At 45.9% G+C, this 19178-nt stretch overlaps 2 protein-coding genes across 4 annotated transcripts; one reads left to right on the top strand and one right to left on the bottom strand.

Annotated features, from left to right (window-relative positions):
* The first annotated feature begins 693 nt into the window (after positions 1 to 693).
* LOC123148651 (glycosyltransferase BC10) lies at positions 694 to 5942 on the top strand. The gene is made up of 11 exons (XM_044568129.1): positions 694 to 862; positions 2019 to 2449; positions 2732 to 2830; positions 3242 to 3342; positions 3417 to 3488; positions 3660 to 3750; positions 4054 to 4134; positions 4894 to 4953; positions 5040 to 5162; positions 5295 to 5333; positions 5502 to 5942. Exons 2-11 carry the CDS (start codon positions 2132 to 2134, stop codon positions 5628 to 5630), a joined length of 1113 nt encoding a protein of 370 aa, XP_044424064.1. The 5' UTR covers positions 694 to 862; positions 2019 to 2131; the 3' UTR covers positions 5631 to 5942.
* Positions 5943 to 7071: 1129 nt separating this feature from the next.
* LOC123148652 (cadmium/zinc-transporting ATPase HMA2) lies at positions 7072 to 13150 on the bottom strand. 3 transcript variants are annotated; one of them, XM_044568130.1, is made up of 10 exons: positions 12628 to 12893; positions 12269 to 12496; positions 11564 to 11827; positions 11109 to 11206; positions 9994 to 10249; positions 9761 to 9898; positions 9331 to 9658; positions 9000 to 9202; positions 8655 to 8851; positions 7072 to 8569 (listed from the first exon to the last, which is right to left on the bottom strand). In XM_044568130.1, the coding sequence occupies exons 2-10, from the start codon at positions 12447 to 12449 to the stop codon at positions 7415 to 7417; spliced, it is 2820 nt and encodes a 939-aa protein (XP_044424065.1). In that variant the 5' UTR covers positions 12450 to 12496; positions 12628 to 12893; the 3' UTR covers positions 7072 to 7414. The 3 variants fall into 3 exon arrangements, with proteins under 3 accessions (XP_044424065.1, XP_044424066.1, XP_044424067.1); XM_044568131.1 differs by lacking the exons at positions 12269 to 12496; positions 12628 to 12893 and adding an exon at positions 13065 to 13150; XM_044568132.1 differs by lacking the exons at positions 11109 to 11206; positions 12269 to 12496; positions 12628 to 12893 and adding an exon at positions 13065 to 13149.
* Positions 13151 to 19178: the final 6028 nt, after the last annotated feature.

Below are 19178 nucleotides of genomic sequence, written 5' to 3' on the forward strand. Positions count from 1 at the left end.
AAAGGGAAGACCCCTTTGTGTAAGGAGCAGAGAAGTTGATGCTCCTGAGAGTCGGGGGCTGATGCAGAGGCGAGTAATGGCGACATTATCTTCCAGCAAAAGGCTTTCTAATGAAAAGACAACCAAAGGGTTCAATTCAATTTCACAATCTTAAATTAGTACTCCCTCGATTCTAAATATAGTGCGCCCGCGCTTCCCGAGGTCAAACTTTGACTATAAATTTAACGAACGAGACCGACTGCGGCGGGAGAAAAAATTACATAATTAAAAACTTCTTTCAAATACGAATTCACTGATATAACTTTTGCTCCCGCCACAATCGGTTTTGGTAGTTAAATTTACGGTCAAAGTTGAAACACGAGGATAGAGGAAGCACTACATTATGGAATGGAGGGAGTACTTTTTAGCTTATTAATGATCATCACACCACGCATCTCGCTAGAGTTCATCTCTTTTATGCCCTTTGGCCGGGCGATAAAACCTGGGCGAAACGCCAAAACACGTGTGAGGCTGGCAGAAGCAACAAAAGCTACATAGAGCCCATATGCCAGCCCAGGGCCACTTGGGATTCCACGGCCGAGCCTCGTCCTACTACTATGTGCGACAACAAGACTCTGGCACGGTGCTCAGGCGCTTCCCCGGATGGCTCTTTCCTGCTTTTGGTAGCGCAGGCACAGAAAAGTGTAACTCCTCTCCATTCTCTCCCCCCCTTTCCACCTCGCCCCCCACTCCCCCCTCCCCCCAGGAATCCTCCCCACCTTTCTGTTCCGTCGCCTCGACAGATCTCTCCAGCCCTCCCCCCCGCTCCCCAATCCGAAGCGTCGGCGAGCTCGCGCCGGCGGAGATCCGCCGCCTGAACCGGGTATGCCACGACCCCCCTTTTGTTTCAGTCCGAATCCGGAGTAGCATTTACCCGGGCCGCCGTTCGGGTTGCTGTGGAAATGGAAAGGCGGCCGGGATTTCCAGGCGCCTTCTCCTGGCCGCGCTCTTCGATGCGCCTGCGAGGTTAGGGGATAGGGGTTTGGTTCTACGGAAGGGGTGAACAGTTCTTTTTATTTTGGGGAGGCGGGGGGTGGGGTGGGTGGGGGGGGGGGGGGGGCTGGACTGCTGGTTTGGGGAATTATTGTTGTGTGTTTGTGGGCGTGTCAACTTTATGTTTAGCCTAAAGTACATAGGGTTTCTGTTGCGCAGTAACTGTAGATGAGGAAATTTTAGTGGTCTTCCATTTCGGGGAGTTTCATGGCACCTCGTCAGGGAAATTATGCTAATCTGGGGTTTTGATTTGAGTTCTCCACTTGCTGGAGAGCCTCGACGCCACCTCGACCCTCTTAGAGGGTTTGGCGGGATTGCTTATCCGCGAAAGGGAAATGAGAGAGTCATCATCTGAAGCATGCAATCGGCGTGTATGAGAGTCAGTGCAATTTGCAGGAGTAGTACAAGAGGTCCTGGGTTCAACGCGGCCACTCTGCACTCCACTGCGTACTACCTCCGTTCGGAATCAATTAACTGTCGCTGAAATGAGTGAATCTACGCACGTTTCAAACAGAGGGTGTATAATTCTAGCACTGGGTCTGGCCTTTTTTTACTCCCTCCGCCCGCAATTAGCTGACGCTCAGGATGTATCTGGACGTATTTCAGTGCTGGATACATCCGTTTGAGCTTCAACTAATTCTGAGTGGAGGAAGTAGTTGCTAGTACAAGTTATGAATCAGTCATAAACAAAGCCAAATGTGTTAACACAAACAGCACAGCAGGGATTCCGTCCCTCCTGTAGCTGCACCCCACAGATTTCCAATCAAAGCAGCACCTGTCTCAAGTACTTTGCGGATGTGCAACATTATCTGTCTTCAGATTCCATGACAATGCCCTCAATTGAGGCCCCCTTTTGCTTAGATAGGTTGTTGCTCCATTGTTAAGTGGTGTAGCCTTTTATTATTGCATCTTTCCAGATTGTTAAACATATGGTCTGCTGATAAAATAGCATTAACCTCGAATTATCCTTTTTACTGTGTTTCCAGGTTTTCATAGTTTCAACAATCCTGCCGGAATGATGTTTTAGCATGATTATAGAAGTGAAGCCTTGTAAATGTAGATTCTGAAGCTCTGTCATTGCTACACACACACCTGGATCATGGCACCACGCAACAGAACTTCATCTAGAAGGCCTCTCTGGGTCATCGTCTTGATTGCTTTTGTCTGTGCGATAGTCACTGGAGCTTATCTTTATAAACCCCAACATTACACTGGTTGCTACTTGTCCAATTCCTGTGGTTCTCAGCCTCCTCTAGAACCTGTGAGAGTATATACTGATGATGAGATAGCTGCTCGTGCTGTAATGCGAGACCTTGTTCTGTCACAGCCTGTTCAGTCAAAGAATCCGAAGATTGCTTTCATGTTCTTGACACCCAGTTCATTGCCTTTTGAGAAGCTTTGGGAAAAGTTCTTCATGGTACGATTTTTGGCACTATTTGCAAAATTAAAATCAATACATCTCTGTCTAGTCTTAACTGGAAATTTGTACACCTCAGTGGTTGAACTTGCATAATGTGCTACTAATACTAATGTCTTCTCCTATTTGGAAGAAATGGATTATTAATTGTCATGCCTGTCTTATGATAAAACTTAAAATTAATAGACCTACCCCATGAAAAGTACGGGATGTGCTCACTTGCTAGTTGCATGTGCATGGATATTGAATACTGAATCCAGCTGCTTGGATGTATTGTTTCAGGGACATGAAGACCGATACACAATATATGTGCATGCATCAAGAGAAAAGACAGTTCATGCAAGTCCAATATTCGCCGGCAGGGATATTCGGAGTGAAAAGGTAAATTACTAAAATGGATTTAGAGATCGCCTCTTTTTACACTGTTTGTATTGATTTAGAGCCTTGTTTCATACTTTTTGAATTGATCTAGAAATTAAAGGTTTTCTAATATTCTATTCCCTCCGTCCCATAATATAAGAACATTTTGCAAGCTAAAACAGCTTACAAAATGTTTTTATATTATGGGACGGAGGGAGTATATAATACATTCATCCCCACTCTATTTTCATGGAATGGTGTAGTTTGTAGTCAAGGCTCAGAGTCTGTTAATGCTCTTGAACCAGTATGGTTTGTGGGCACTATCATACCCTGTAAAGTCGCCTGCTGCCTGATAAGCATAGTCGATCTAAGTCTGTTTCACAGTTTGACATTTTAATTGTTTGAAAAAGTAATAGTTCAATTTACCTGTAGGTGGTCTGGGGTACAGTTACTATGATTGATGCAGAGAGGAGGCTCTTGGCAAATGCACTGCAAGATGCTGATAACCAGCATTTTGTTTTGCTGTCTGAGAGGTTAGTCATTTCCTTTGTTCTCATCTAAATTTAAATTGAATACCCTTATCCTGATGCTTTGTTTTTTATTGCAGTTGTGTACCACTGCATAACTTCGATTATGTATATAGTTATCTCATGGAAACAAACATCAGCTTTGTTGACTCGTAAGTGAGCGTCCTGAAGGTTATGTTACAGATGATTCTCTATAGATGCAAGTTTTTTTTTCTAATATTTTAAGCTGAACATATGCCTGATTGAGGACCTGTTGTTTCCCTCTTATTCATTATTGGTACACACATCATGGCCTCACCATTGACATGCCAATTATTGTTCAGTTTCGATGATCCTGGTCCACATGGAGCAGGTAGATACTCTGAGCATATGTTACCTGAAATCATCAAGAGGGATTGGAGAAAGGGTGCACAGGTGATAATTTCTATGCTTGATTTCCCTGGAAAGTGGAATCCTTTTCTCCTTTACCAAATTCAAGTTATTTAATCGCATAAAATTGGATTATCAGAAACCTCGCAAAAATGACAAGAATAATTTAACAGCCCTTCTTGTATCATATGGTTGCCAATTGTTGCATCACATTTTTCTTCTCTTTGCACTTTCAGAACTTAAAAACAATTTTTTGAATTTCAGTAGCCATCTGTTTTCTAATTTAAACAGTTGGCATGTTTTCCTATAGCCTAACATCCCACATTCTGGCGTGTTCTCCTCTTGCAGTGGTTCACGGTGAAACGGCAGCATGCAGTTCTTATACTTGTTGACACTCTTTACTATGGAAAGTTCAAACGTTACTGTAAGGTACATATCAGCTAATTTCGAAGAAAACCAAAGAAAAATATCATGCTGTGCCTTTTCCTTGAGAATTATATTGCCATAATGCCCCCCCCCCCCCCCCCCCCCCTAGATGTTTGTGTATGACTGTAAGGCATTTGCCCTTTGTATGATATGCAACATTTTATACCTTAGTAATAGTACATATGAAAAAAAAGGTAAATCTCCATGCTACCGCATAACAGTTGTTTCAGCTAGTCTTGTTTGGTCTTAATGATTCAGCTATCACATAATAGTACAGGCCCACTTTGTTTTTTCATGGTCATGAGTTTCAAATGATCTTTAGGTCACCAGGGAACCAAGCTCCTTGCCCCTTGGTTCCATTAGCAAATGAAACCCGGGTACAGAGTTTTGTCCAAACTGGACTATTGTAGTTCTTTTGAAACACATAAACAGACAGCTACTGAAACAAGGGTGAAATTGTGGATTATGATTCATTGCTCATGATAACTATTACTGTCGACCTAGCTATTCATATCTGGATTATGTATCCTGTTTATGTACAATATTCAGCATTGTGGTCTAGAACTGTAAAGCGGAAAACATAGAGAGGGCTGCTATATCACTGTTTTAAGTTAGTAGTACTACGTTCTTCTAATCAATTGCCGATTTTCCATGACCTACAAGGTTGTTTGATTTCTTTTTCTGTAGTTTCGTGGAAATCAGATCATTGTTCTTTCCTGATTTGTATGTTGCCACTCATCTTGTGATCATTGCACTTTGCAGCCTGGAAATGAATATCATAACTGCTATTCTGATGAGCACTATCTGCCAACCTTATTTAACGTAAGCACTCAGAAGCTCCTAACCAGTTTTTTCTTTCTTTTTGTACTTTAGGCACCAGTAATATCATACTACTATTGTGCCTGCAGATGGTTGATCCAACCGGAATCGCGAACTGGTCAGTGACACGTGTTGATTGGTCTGAAGGAAAATGGCATCCTAAAGTTTATAGGGCTGTTGACACAAGCTTTGAACTGCTTAAAAGTATAGCGGTGAGTTATACTCGCACATAAAAAAAAATGAAAACAGGAGGAGGAGGGGAACGGGGGTGTTATTATATTTAGTTAATTTGTGCACAATGCATAGTTTTGGAATTTGTCTAACTAAACATGAAATGTTTGCAGTCCATTGACGAGAGTGTTCATGTGACCAGCAATGCAAAGGTATATAGTTATTATTTTGATTATTCCCCCTAATGAACAATTCCACTGAACCCACAAAGTGCCAAGTTGCTGCTTATACATTTTCTGCAACCACATGGCTGTGAATCATCACCGTCAACATCATCCCCTTCTCCGTGGAGAATCTCACTATTCATCATGTTCTTGCAGCACGAAATGCAGCGAAGACCGTGCATGTGGAACGGCATGAAGAGGCCCTGCTACCTATTCGCACGGAAATTTTATCCCGAGGCGCTCGACACTCTGATGAACATTTTCTCGAATTTCACCGTCATATGAGTATGACGGATGCCTCAAGGATTCTTTCTTCACACCGATTGTTGCCCGCCGTGGCGCTGCAGTCCAGGTGCTGTTGTGTTGTAGCTGGTGTCAGAATACAACTGCTTGTTTAGCAGAGGTTTGCACGTTTTCAGATGGCACCTGACCTGGCCTGCTGATCTCTGAAGCAAATTCTCTCAATGGTTAGGCTATTTTAGTAGCAGCTCTTTGAATGGCGATTTTTGCTGGTGTAGAACAGTGGCAACTGCAAAACTAAATGAACCAGTTCGTCTGACAGAAGTGCTCTGTTTTATGAAATTGATGCCTGATCTAGTATGTGCCTGAAATGAGTCAAAAAAAAAATTGGGGGCACCTGAAATGAGCCAGTTCGTCTGACTGAGATGCTAAAGCAGACGGGCGTCTTTTATTTTGCGTCTTTGCCATTGCGTAGTAGTCTGAATCTTTTGCACTATATGAATGAATTATAATAGAAAGACTGATATTTTGTAATATCTATATGAACGTATTTGTAAAATTGACTGGGAATCAATTAATTATTAGTCGAGTGAGACCACATTACATTTATTTGTGCTAGATAAACATATTTTAATTACATGCTGGATGCTTTTCTTAGATTTTTATGAGCAAACTTATAAAATCGACTGAGAATTGGTTACTTCCTTAAATCTGGCCAAGTTTATAAAAATAAGATTAACATACCAAATCAATAGATTCATCATTGAATATGTATTCATAGCATATTTATCTTGTAATAGAAAATGTTGATCTTTTTTCTTTCTCAAAGCACAAATTGTTGATGGATCTTTGGGTGGTATAGCCCTCTAAGGGTAGCAGGTAGCTTTATACTCCCCTTCAAAATAATTGCTCTCTCCGATCCATATTGATTGTCCTGGTTTAGTATAACTTTAGTACTAAATTGAAGACAATTAATATGAACCGGGGGATACCATTTTAAAATAGTTGTAGTCAATACATCTCCGACTTTCATCGTCAATGTGTAAATCTATAATGAAAGACTCCACAAGAAAATAACATCATTACACTAGTACATGATTCCCTCATCAGCAGCATTCGAAGTTGCCTACTAGCAATGTTTGAGGGGCACAAATCGGCCGCTCAATAATTGTGGGATGGTGGAGAAATGGAAGAAAAATCGGCCGCTCAATAATTGCAGGATGGTGGAGAAATGGAAGAAAAATCAAACGAAGATCATGGCGCAAACCGGCCGCTCAATAATTGCGGGATGGTGGAGAAATGGAAGAAAAATCAAACGAAGATGGCTGCTGCTCGATCCCAATCCAACGCTAGGTGATGCGTCCGGATTTGTTGCGAAATCTCGGTGGTTTGGAATTTAGTAATTTCGACTATTTTGGTCTTATTATGAACGAAATTATGTTTTCGTATATTCGTAGTCGAAGTTGAAGAAGATTTACGAAACACATAGAGCATTGGCTGCTTTATTCTACCAGTTGAAGACACAAGTCCATGTGACATTCATGGGAGACTCCTCATAACCTAGCCGATTTAGAGGTCTTTGATAAACACAAAACTCAAGTAAGCTACACCTTGGCCAATATAAAAACAAACACGAACTTCTCTTAAAAGGAGCCTATTAGGACGTTACGATCCCATTTCTACTGTTACTCGAAGCCGGATCAATCAACAGGCAAAGGACGCAAGAAAGCGGCATCCCATCCCATCCCATCCCATCCCCACCGATTTTCAGCAGCAGCAAAGCCCTCTTCTTGAGCTGCTGCTGATGTATACTGTAGAGTAGTTCCATCCTACTCCACCACGATCTCAGGCATCGTCAGCATGCTTGCGTGGCCGCCGCCGCCGCCGCACCTGCTCGCCCTGGCGCTCCGGCAACACCGCCTGGTTTCTCCGGCAGCGCAACCGGCCCGCCGGCTCGAGCACACGCCCCCCGCTTTGGTTCCGCATCCCTCGTCGCGTACCGTGTCGCAGCAGTCGGCCGGAGCTGGGGCGCAGGCTTTCGCCTTGGCGTGACGCCCGCAGTTTTCCTCCTCGTGCTCTTCGCTCTGGTGACTGCATTGGATTTGTTGCTGGTCAGCAGCTGACGCGTCGATCAGTATGGAGTGCTCTTGGATTGCCTCGGCCGAGCTGGTGCTGTGCTCGTCGTGCTTCTCTTTGCGCTGGCCATGGCCATGGGAAATGTTCTTTCTTGTCACCAATTGGCTGCTCGCCTCTTTGCTGTGGTGGTGGCCCTGACCATGATCTTGACAGTGGTGGCTGTCCGTGGGGTGCAGCTTGCTCGGTTCTTTGCAGTGGCCATGGCCATGACCTTCACATCCATGCCTCTGGGGGTGGTGGGGGGTGCCGGGCTCTTTGTGGTCGCCATGCCCATGCCCGTGCTGATGATGTTCATCGCCGCAAGCATGGCCACCAGCAGACGACGAATCCGCGCAGCCGCCCGAGCAATGGTGGGACATGCCATGCTTCCCGGGGCGAGATCCATGGTGAGAAGAAGCGCAGCATTTCTTCCCCCTCCCGCCGTCTCCCCCCCTCAGCAACATCATGCTGTACATGATCACCAGCAAGCACGTGCCGACGTCCGCCAGCACCGCCGCCCAGACGAGCGGGTGCCCGGCGAGCGCGAGCCCGACGATGGCGAGCTTCGTCGCGACAGAGAAGACGATGTTGGTGACGATGGTCCGGCGCGTCCTCCTCGCCAGCCGGATGGCCTTGGGGATCCTGCGGACGTCGTTGGACATGAGCGTGACGTGGCTCGTCTCCATGGCGACGGCCGAGCCGGACACGCCCATGGAGACGCCGACGTCGGCCCTGGCCAGCGCCGGGGCGTCGTTCATGCCGTCGCCGACCATCAGCGTGGGGCCGTCCCTCGCCTTGAGCTCGTCGACGATCCGCACCTTGTCTTCCGGCAAAAGTTCAGAGTGAACCTCGGCTAGAACATTTCCCAGCTGCCAGAAACACACTAGTTAGTTAGAGGCTGTTTGGGTCCTAGAAATGAAGAGACTGCACAACTGCCAGAGATTTTATTTTTACCTGGTTCTGGGCATAGGTGGCAGCGGCAGTGCTATCGCCTGTGAGCATCACTGACTTGATGCCCATGGATCTCAGCTCCCTGATGGCTTCTGCCGATCCAGTTCGGCAGACGTCCGAGAGACCGAATAGCCCGACCAACTCCTTGTTGCAGGCCACGTATCCAACGGTGACCCCTTTGATGTCATTTACCTCTGGAACTAGAACATGAAAATATTCTAACAAGATTATTTACTAACTCAAAAAAACAGTGTTTCAGACAAGGGATATTCCCGAGGTTCGGTGCAGTGCTAAGTGCTAACTAGCAACAGAACTGTTTCACATGAAGATTCACATTTCTTTACCAACCTGTTTCACATGAAGCCCTCGACAAGATTCTTCTGTTCCCGACGTATACGCCTTGCCCGTCGATTTCACCGTAAATCCCCTCACCGGGGTAAATCTGAAACTCCACCACATTCTCCGATTTCGGTTCCACCGAGTTTGATCGAGCACAATCAACAAGGGCAGCTGCCATTGGGTGGCTCGACCTGCTCTCCACGCTCGACACCCTGCAGAATCCATGAAATTAAGTAGATATACATAAATACGCAACACACAAGAAACTTGAAGAAAACAAGAGTGCCAGAAGAAGTTGATTCAGTTCAGAGCGTGACATGTACAGGGGACTGGCACTCACCAGTAGAGCAGCTGTTGCTTTGTAACACGTTCTCCGACTGCCCGGAACTCCGCGACGGAGAACTCTCCGCTAGTGATTGTGCCGGTTTTGTCGAAAGCCGCGACTTTGATCCCGGCCAAGGACTCGAGCACATCCCCTCCTTTGATGAGCAGCCCGGTCCTGGCGGCCTTGAGCAGCGCACAGAAGGTGGCGACCGGCGTCGACAGAACCAGAGCGCACGGGCAGGCGCTCACCAGAAGCACCAGGGCCAGCTGAAACCAGTGCCTGAGGTTGCGCGCTCTCACGATCACTGGCGTCACCGCCACCGCCGCTGCCATGACGATCACCGCTGCAGGTGCACTCATGGAAAACAATGAGAAAAGAAAACCCAAATGATGATCAACTGTTTTTGTGCAAGTATCTGAATCTATTTAGCAGCTTAATTATATACCAGGCGTGTAGTACTTGGCGCAGGTGTCGATGAGCCTCTGCGTCTCCGATCTGCTGTTCTGGGCCTCTTCAACCAGCCTCGCCATCTTGGCCACCGCCGAGTTGTCGGCCATGGCCGTGGTCCTCACGGAAATGTAGCCTGAAATCACCATTGCCAGTAATGTATACAGAGCACAGACATTTTCTTTTTCTTTTTGACAGGACAAAACTGAGACAATGTCTGTGAGCTCATACCGTCTATGTTGAGGGTGCCGGCCCAGACCTCCGAGTCCGTCTGTTTGGCCACCGGGAAGGACTCTCCGGTGAGGGTCTGCTCGTCGACCTCGCTCCGCCCGTCGACGACGACGCCGTCTATCGGAACGACCTCCCCCGCCTTGACAGCGATCACCGTGTTGACCTTCACGTCCTGGGCCGCGACCACCTGCCCCGTCTCTGCTAGCACGGCGTTCTGTGGTGCCATGCTCATCAGCGACGCCATCCCGGCAGTGGCCTGTACACGTCAACGGAGCATCTAATCATTTTCTCGCATGGAAAAGGATAGCACCTTTTTTTTTCGAAAAGGGGGAATTCCCCGGCCTCTGCATCAGAAAGATGCATACGGCCATCTTATTAACCAAAAAATGCCTTTAAGAACTTGCAGTACTAAGAGATGTATTGCTTTTAGTGGGGGAGTACGACTAATTTTAACATGCTCCCTCTTACCTCCTCTTTTCACATGCATGAGGGATAAGAATGTAAGATTTAATTAGACCACTACTTAATCAAATCAATGATTAAGATCTATTATGTAGTCTTAGGATCTTACCTCTCATATGAAAAGGGGAGGTAAGAGGGACAATCATAAAATTTGCCGGGGACTAATAATAAAGTTGCATTTTGCCTGCCAGCCTTCTTTCCAAGGAATAACTAGGTTCCCTGATTATCTAACTCCACTAGGTATAAAGCACTTGTTGTCGCTTGGCTGACAATTTCCGGCCAGCAGAGGGCATGCTCAAACGGCCCAGCCAAACGGCGAGCAATGGCAGACAAAAAATCTGTTGGTAAAGATGTATGGGGGCTAGCTAGCTAGTGCACGTCCAGATCCCACAAGCCTCTGGACCCCTTTACTGCTAAGTGGGTTCTAATGAGAGGACCTCGGCAATCATGCAACTGTTTCCTCTTTTGAGCCTAAAGATCGAAACTATTTCTTCTTTTCTTCCTTTTTTCGATCAAACTATGTGTGTGTGTGTGTGTGTGTGTGTGTGTGTGTGCGAGAGAGAGAGAGAGAGAGAGAGAGAGAGAGAGAGAGAGAGAGAGAGAGAGAGAGAGAGAGAGAGAGAGAGAGAGAGAGAGGAATGAGATTGTGAGACCTTGCAGCTCGCCCTTGTCTCGAGCCACTCGGCCGTGGTGAAGAGGAAGACGATGAAGCCAGCCTCGGAGTAGTCCTTGAGTGCAATTGCCCCAGCAACTGAAAAGGTGGCGGTAAAGTAAAACATGTAAGAAAGGTGTGGCTAAATATCAGTCTACCAAGACTTAACCAAATCTCAGTCAAGTGACATAACGTATAAAAGGAAAAAGAAAAAGAATTCGCACGGAATTTTTTAGTTGGAATTTTGCATGGGTCTTTCACATAAGATCTCACAAATATAGCATCAAACGAGACTTGGTTTTCTCAGAGTTAATTCTGGTACACAAACAAAATCTCTAAAAACAATGCCCGGAAGAAAATGTTACTTTGTGCTAAAGGAATCTGATACCCTATCTGGGGTGACATGACCCGGCCACATCCACATTCACCTGGCAGAAAAAGAAAATACAAACTTACCTGCGATGAGCATGAGTATGTTGACGTCCAGGGTGAGCCTCCGCGCGGCGGCGACGCTTCTGAGAACGATGGGCGGCAGGCCGGCGGCCGTGGCGACGAGCGCGAGCCACCTCAGCGGGCGCCAGAAGTGCTCGAAGAGCGAGACGACCAGGAGGACGCCGCAGACGAGCACGTAGGGGCTCGGCCATTTGTTGATCTTGTTCTGGCCTGCGCCGCCGTACGCCCGCACCGACGCCTCTAGCCTTGCCTGGTTCAGCGCCTTGACTGAAACGACAAAAGGAATGAGCGGCCGGGAAAAGGCTTCAGTTTCTGTATGTGTTGTTGCATTGCAGGTGTAAAATTATTCGGAGTCAGCGATTATTAATATGGGTTCAAGAAGGTACTTCCTCAGTAAATAAATACTCCCTCTATAAAAAGATATAAAAGCGTTTAGATCACTGGGAGTGATAACCAAAACTTTTAGCACACCTCTAGGTTGACTTATGCGACACGACGCGACCAGTGGGTCACGACTGTCGACCCGTAGTTGGTTGTTCAGTTGTGTGTGCTTTTATCGACGGGTAGTATTTGTGCGATGAGCAAAGATTATTTTGGGTCGAGAAGGAGAGTAGTAGAGAGCAGGGACACATGTTGGATCCGGTTCAGGAAGAAAGAAGCGCTGGAAGAGCCAAAGCAACGACTTGACGCATGCGTTGATTGCCTCACCGATCTGGGCCTGGGAGATGGCGGCGGCGTCGTGCACGACGATGACGGTCCGGGAGGGCACGACGACGGTGACCTTGTGCACGCCGGCGAGCGGCTCGAGGAGCTTCTCCACCAGCGGCACCTCCGACGGGCAGCAGATGCCCAGCACGTCGAAGTAGCTCTTCTCCTGCCTGCCCGCCATCTCCCTCCCTCGCACTCTTGGCGTTTTCTTGGTCCTGTGGAAAGAACCTGCACGTGATACGCGCCGGCAGCAAGTGAGTAGACAAGGAGTGTGGTTCTCGCGCTAGCTAGTGTGGCGTGGATGGTTCACGGATTAACGAATGGGATGGAATCTTAGCCGGCTCTCGCCATCAACTTACACCCGACCCGGCGCCGGCGACCCTCGTATGTGACCTGCCGGCCGGCGTCGCAGTTGGAGGCGGAAGCAGGGAGGCAGGATGTGTGGTGGTGGTGCGCTAGCTTAGCTGCGGGACTTGTTGGGAGGGGGGGCGAGAGTATTTATGGAGGATCCTGTGCAGTGCAGTGCAGTGGAGTGGACACAGGGGTCTGAGGGAGAGGGAGAGAGAGAGAGAGAGAGGGAGGGATAGGTGGATGCTGACGAAGGGAGCACTGAGGCGGCGGACTGGAGAGCTCGGCAACGGCAACCCTGCCTTTTTCCTCGCCCAGGGCTTGTCCTTAGTTAATCGACACACAAGTTCACTCTGAGAGATAAACAAATGTCGCACACGGAATGCAGAGACAGAGGCCAGAGAGAGAGAGAGTGAGAGAGAGAGAAGATGGAGATGCGTGCACTCACCAGTCACCAATGGAGGAAAGGGAAGCGTGGCCGGCTCGCTGAAAGTACCAGAAAGCAGAGAGAGAGAGAGAGAGGAGAGTGGAGGAAGAAGGAAAGGGAAAGAGATAGGGAAAGAGATAGGGAAGTCTCTAGTCCGTAAAAAGTCCTTCCCTGTTTGTTTTCAGAGACTAAAAAGTCTCTAATCCCTTCGTAGAGGTTATTAAATGACCATGTTGCCCCTAATATATAGAAAAATAACAATTAAGCAATATGGGATGACGGCCAATGGGTGCATGGAGGGGCATTGTTGGAAAAGTCCCAAAAAATCCCAAAAAGACTCCTTGATAGTCTTCTTCATTTAGTCCCAAATGACTAGTTTAGTCCCTAAAAAGTCTCTTCCGTTTGATAAAAAAGTCTCTAAGAGGGATTTTTTCTAGTCCCTACACAAAAAAGTCCCTGGAAACAAACACCCCGTGAAACGCAACTCCATCCACCTTTTCGTTTTTGACCGCGCGCCCCGTTTTGTCTGTGGCACGCTCCTTAATTAATCCGCACTTGAGAAAAAGTTTTTGCCTTTCCGTACGCATCGTTTCTTGCTAACCCATTTTCTTCTCCTATTATACAGTTTTGTTGTGGCACGCTCCATACTCACTCTGTTCTTAAATATTTGTCTTTCTAGAGATTTCAACAAGTGGTTACATACGGAACAAAATGAGTGAATCTACACTCTAAAATTTGTCTATATACATCTGCATGTGATAGTGTATTTCAAATCTTTTAAAAGACAAATATTTAGGAACGGAGGGAGTATGTACCTACAATCTTTGTCAGAGGATATCCTAATGCAATTACCAACGGCGCTACTTACAGCACATCTAGATATATTGTAGCAAAACTATAAGTGATAGGTGTCACAAGTAATAGCACTTCTATTTCTTTTCTTTTTTTCGCGAAAATAGCATTTCTTTCTCAAAGGAAAAGAGAAATAGCACTTCTTTTTCAATAGTGGAACTCAGCGTACATTCTCCGTTCCCTTCTCAGCTGCCTGCTTCCGTTTCTATATTTGTTTTCGGAGAAATGAAACCAAAAGGTATTCTGATCATTATCAAGAAGGAAAAAACAATGGCCAGTTTAATGGAAAGACAAAAAATAGACAAAATGAGTAGCAAAAACATTATATCAAAAAACTATAATGCCGTCTTCTTCCTTTGATTGTACATTCCGTACACACGTTTGGATACCACTCTTCTTTTCTTTTACTGACAAAAAGGAAAACTAAATGTTTTTCTCTTCCCAATACAGTTACCAATGATTTACTGACCAAGGACTTCATTCGACCATCCATGGATCTACCAATATTACTGATTTTGTCTCAACTCATATTAATTTCCTTGTCATTAGTGGAGAGCCACTTTCTAGTTTGGCCTCACTTTTCGCTTCTATTTCAGTAGATCTTTTTTTCTTGCGGTCAAAAGGTCTTTTCCTTTGGAATGCGTAGGTTTTGCTTAACCAATGTGCGGATCAACATCGCTAGCAATCGAAAATGATACATGAGACCTCCTCAACGGAACAACATCCCACCGTATTACACTACTATCGTAGAAAAGGTCACACAAAAAGGACTCATTTTACACAGAGTGATGCTATACTTTTTAATAAAACGAGTAATTTGAAGGGAAACTTATGACTAGTTCTAAAAAAGTTGGACTTTTGATGGAGTATCTTTTGAAATAAAACCTATGATAATTCAGTGTGGCCCATGAATTCTAGGTACATATTTACTGCACCCGCGTCTAGTGGCAGAGTTAGTTAATGGCAGGGTGGCCCAACAAGTGTTAGATTTCCCCCTTGCCTATATATTATAGCAATGCTCAGAAAATATATTATATCAACATGAGAAAATAAATAAATTCATATAAACAATTTCACAGTTGAACCATCCAGACCACGGGCTAGTTAATATTGGTCGGTCTAGCGGTAACAATGCTTGTTGGTTGAGCCAGGTTCTATACAGTGTATCTAAGTTTGTATTAATAGACTATAATACTATTATTGAGGATTTATCCCGCAAAAAGAACCAACTGACCACACCTCATGCCCCAGGTTAATCCTCTCTCTTTCTCTCTCTTGTAAAGTGGGATGGGAATCGTTGCATGCTACCACGTACTTGGCCATCTATAAACGAAGTTAGAGTCGGCGCGAATATATGGATTGATTTCGGAATATTATTCCTGCATGGCCGCTACTAACACCTGACTGCGTGTAGATCGATGGGCAACGTCCTGTCGATCGGATGCTTGGTGAGTAGAAGAGGGAAAGCGAGTGCAGAAATGGGATCGATGCCGAACCTATTCGATCTCCTTCTTTGGCGAAAGATTATATATACCATATATATACTCGATCAACAAACCGTTGCCGGTGTCGATGGGCGATAGTCCTGCCAGCCTCACGTAAATCGATCTCTTTAGCAGCCTGATCTGCGTTTACACTGACTCGGGTGAGCCTGCAGTGAGGCGTGCGTCCGAAATTTTGCGCAAACGTATGCATGCAGTGTTGGAAATATGAGCAAATTACTACGAGATTTAATCCGAATGAACAGAAGATAAATCATGACTATATCAATAGAGATTAAACTAATCATGTGAACTAGCATAGCAGATGAAAAGATCACATCTAGGGCACATACTAGAAAGATGAATTCTACCACGATCTCGAACAGGAAGGATAGAATCACATACGGTGCAGCGGGAGCAACACCGCCGGCGTTGACGTTGTCACCCATGTCGTCGAGGACGAGGTTGGCGAGGTCGGGGAAGAAGTCGTCGTTCGCGAAGTCGTCGCTGCCAGCAGTCGCGCGAGTGCGCTCCCCAAAAAACTGATCGCCCCTCTCCCATACAGGATCACGAGAGGCGGGGTTTCGTAGGCCTGCTGTCCCTTCTCCCGGTGCACGCCGAAAGGAGGGATGGAGAAGACTTGCTTGGCGGCGCAGTGATCTGGAACGGTGGTGAAAAACCATACGAAGCGGCGGCCGCTAGGGTAGACGTCTGCCTGACTATATAGTGCGGGCCGGGTAGGTCGTGGGAATAAACCCCTTGTCCAAGTCGTTACAATCCAAAAGAATCGGAAACGGTTCAGTAATTAACGCGTCCATTAATTATTAATTAATGACTCATTAATTTTCCCGAGTAGCAAAAATATAGACAACGTGCATAGCTCTGTCCTCGGCTCGGCTCAACCCCGCAACCCGCGGCGCGGGACGGCGTGGCGAGGCGAGCGAGGAGGAGGAGCGCGCGTGTAGGTCTTCTCTTCTCATGCTCATACAAGTGGTAGAAGAGCTCACCTTATAAAGAGGTGCAACTCTCTCTCAACTTCCGGGGTGGGACTAAACTTTAGCCTCACTCACTCCACTCACATGTGTGCATGAATGGGCCAAGAGAATTTCAGAATTTTAGGTGGGCTTTGGGCCAAAGGCCTACTAGCAAAATTCCAACAATCCCCCATAAAGTCTCATTGGCACATCTCATCATTTAGTTCTAAAATATTGTTTATATACCGGTGCTTAGTGGAGACTGTGAAGTTGAACTTCCACTTAGAGATTTATGCTACACTAGATCACAACTTGAATAGTGGACTATGCCTTGAACCACACGTTTTCTGCGAGACTAGTTTCACACAAATTCTTGACCGATACTTGGTTGCCGCAAGGCTTCCCCGCGGGTGGAGCGTATACGTCATACTCCAGGGCCTTTTCATGAATTTATTAGAGAACACCCAATTCTCACAGACTGCGACGTTAACAGTCAAATTCATATAGGTGTGTTCCTCAGAAGATGTTCTGCAGGACAACATCTCTGCTTACCCGAATAAGCCACTTGGAACACATTAAGATAAGTATCAACCTGCCATGCAGATCAAGAGAGTATTGCATCTTCACGAAGTGGGATAGTTAATATAGGGATACTCTCCTCCCAGCTGACCAACAGCTTGTCTCCCACTTTTACTTCACGGGATCTCCGACTACATAGAGTGGGTTACCACTATGGACAACTCATGCGGTGGGTCTCAAACCCATCTCCATCGATGCATTATCTATCACATTACGTGATAGACCCTTTGTGAAGGGATCTGCCAAGGTTTTCGACGTCTGGATATAATCCAATGTAATAACTCCGGAGTTCCTCAATGTTCTGACAGATTTTAGTCTCCTCTTCACATGTCTTGAGGACTTCATATTGTCCTTCGAACTGTTTATCTTGACGATCACAGTTTGATTATCACAATTCATCAGGATAACGGGGTATTGGTTTTTCAACCATAGGTAAGTCCATCAAGAGTTCACGAAGCCACTCTGCTTCAACAGTGGCAGTGTCCAATGCTGTGAGTTCTGCTTCCATAGTTGACCTCGTTAAGATGGTCTGCTTGCAAGACTTCCAGGAAACAGCGCCACCACCAAGTGTAAAAACATAACCACTTGTGGCCTTTATCTCATCAGCATCAGAAATCCAGTTTGAGTCACTATAACCCTCCAGTACCCTTGGATACCCGGTGTAGTGAATCCCATAGCTCGCGGTGCCTTTCAAATAGCGCATAACTCTCTCAAGCGCATGCCAATGATCATCTCCCGGTTTTGACACAAACCGACTCAGCTTGCTCACAGCAAAAGAGATGTCAGGCCTCGTGGCACTCGCCAAATACATAAACGAACCAATAATCTGAGAATACCTCAGTTGATCTCTAGCAATCTGTCGATTATTTCGAAGCAACACACTAGCATCATATGGAGTTGGAGAAAGTGTGCAGTCGCTATACCCAAAACGACTCAAGACCTTTTCCACATAGTGAGACTAAAGCAGTGTGACCCACCATTCTCATCTCTCAACAGCTTGATGTTTAAGATAACATCAGCTACTCCTAGATCCTTCATCTCAAAACAGCGAGATAAGAAATCCTTAACCTCCTTGATTAAATCAAGTTTGGTTCCAAATATCAATATGTCGTCGACATATAGACAAAGAATAACTCATTCGCCCCCACCATAGCGATAGTACACGCACTTGTCACCATCGTTTACTACAAAGCCGACAACAGTTAATGTTCTTTCGAACTTCTCATGCCACTCCTTAGGAGCTTGTTTAAGGCCATATAAAGACTTTAATAACTTGCACACCTTTCCTTCCTGACCAGGTACTACAAAACCATCTGGCTGATCCATGTAAATTTCCTCCTTCAACTCTCCATTGAGGAAAGCTGTCTTAACGTCCATTTGATGAACAAGAAGACCATGTGGGGCAGCCAGTGATAGTAGCACCCGAATTGTGGTCAGTCTAGCCACGGGTGAGTAAGTATCAAAGAAGTCTTCACCTTCTTTCTGGGTATAACCCTTGGCCACAAGCCGTGCCTTGTACTTTTCAATCGTACCATCAGGTCTAAGCTTCTTCTTGAACACCCACTTACATCCTACAGGTTTGCACCCATAAGGACGGTCAGTGATCTCCCAGGTACCGTTAGCTAAGATGGAATCCATCTCGCTACGTACAGCTTCCTTCCAGTAGTCAGCATCAGGAGATGCATAGGCTTCTGAAATAGTACTGGGTGTGTCATCCACGAGGTACAAAATGAAATCATCACCAAAGGACTTTGCAGTCCTCTGTCTCTTACTCCTCACAGGAGTTCAATTGTCACCCTCAACAGGATTCTCAACGTGTTCCATCGCAATGGTGGGTTCAGGAATTACAGTGAATTCCTCACTAGATGAATTAGGTATCTCCTGATTTGATGAACTCGACATATCCTTCATAGGAAATATGTCCTCAAAGAAAGTTGCATCATTTGACTCCATAATCGTACCAACATGCATGTCGGACACCTCAGATTTTATTATCAAAAATCTATAGCTGATGCTATGAAAAGCATAGCCCAGAAGAACATAATCCACGGTTTTTGGTCCAAGCTTGCGCTTCTTGGAAATTGGTATATTGACTTTCGCCAAACAACCCCAAGTGCGTAGGTAAGAGAGTTTCAACCTTTTCCTTTCCCATTCCTCAAATGGAGTCATGGTCTTATTCTTTGTGGGAACCCGGTTTAGGACATGACACGCAGTCATTAGCGCCTCCCCCCACCATTCTTTGGATAGAC

Source organism: Triticum aestivum, chromosome 7A (genome assembly GCF_018294505.1).
Source record: "Triticum aestivum cultivar Chinese Spring chromosome 7A, IWGSC CS RefSeq v2.1, whole genome shotgun sequence".
NCBI classification, from domain to species: Eukaryota; Viridiplantae; Streptophyta; class Magnoliopsida; order Poales; family Poaceae; genus Triticum; species Triticum aestivum.

What these genes read in the sequence shown, in the direction of transcription:
- LOC123148651 (XM_044568129.1), top strand. Translation starts at nt 2,132, where the DNA reads ATGGCACCACGCAACAGAACTTCATCTAGAAGGCCTCTCTGGGTCATC. An exon ending in TTTGGGAAAAGTTCTTCATG is followed by an intron (nt 2,450 to 2,731) that starts GTACGATTTTTG and finishes GTATTGTTTCAG; the next exon opens with GGACATGAAGACCGATACAC. An exon ending in AGTTCAAACGTTACTGTAAG is followed by an intron (nt 4,135 to 4,893) that starts GTACATATCAGC and finishes TGCACTTTGCAG; the next exon opens with CCTGGAAATGAATATCATAA.
- LOC123148652 (XM_044568130.1), bottom strand. Translation starts at nt 12,449, where the DNA reads ATGGCGGGCAGGCAGGAGAAGAGCTACTTCGACGTGCTGGGCATCTGC. An exon ending in CATCTCCCAGGCCCAGATCG is followed by an intron (nt 11,828 to 12,268) that starts GTGAGGCAATCA and finishes TTGTCGTTTCAG; the next exon opens with TCAAGGCGCTGAACCAGGCA. An exon ending in CGGCACCCTCAACATAGACG is followed by an intron (nt 9,899 to 9,993) that starts GTATGAGCTCAC and finishes TGGTGATTTCAG; the next exon opens with GCTACATTTCCGTGAGGACC.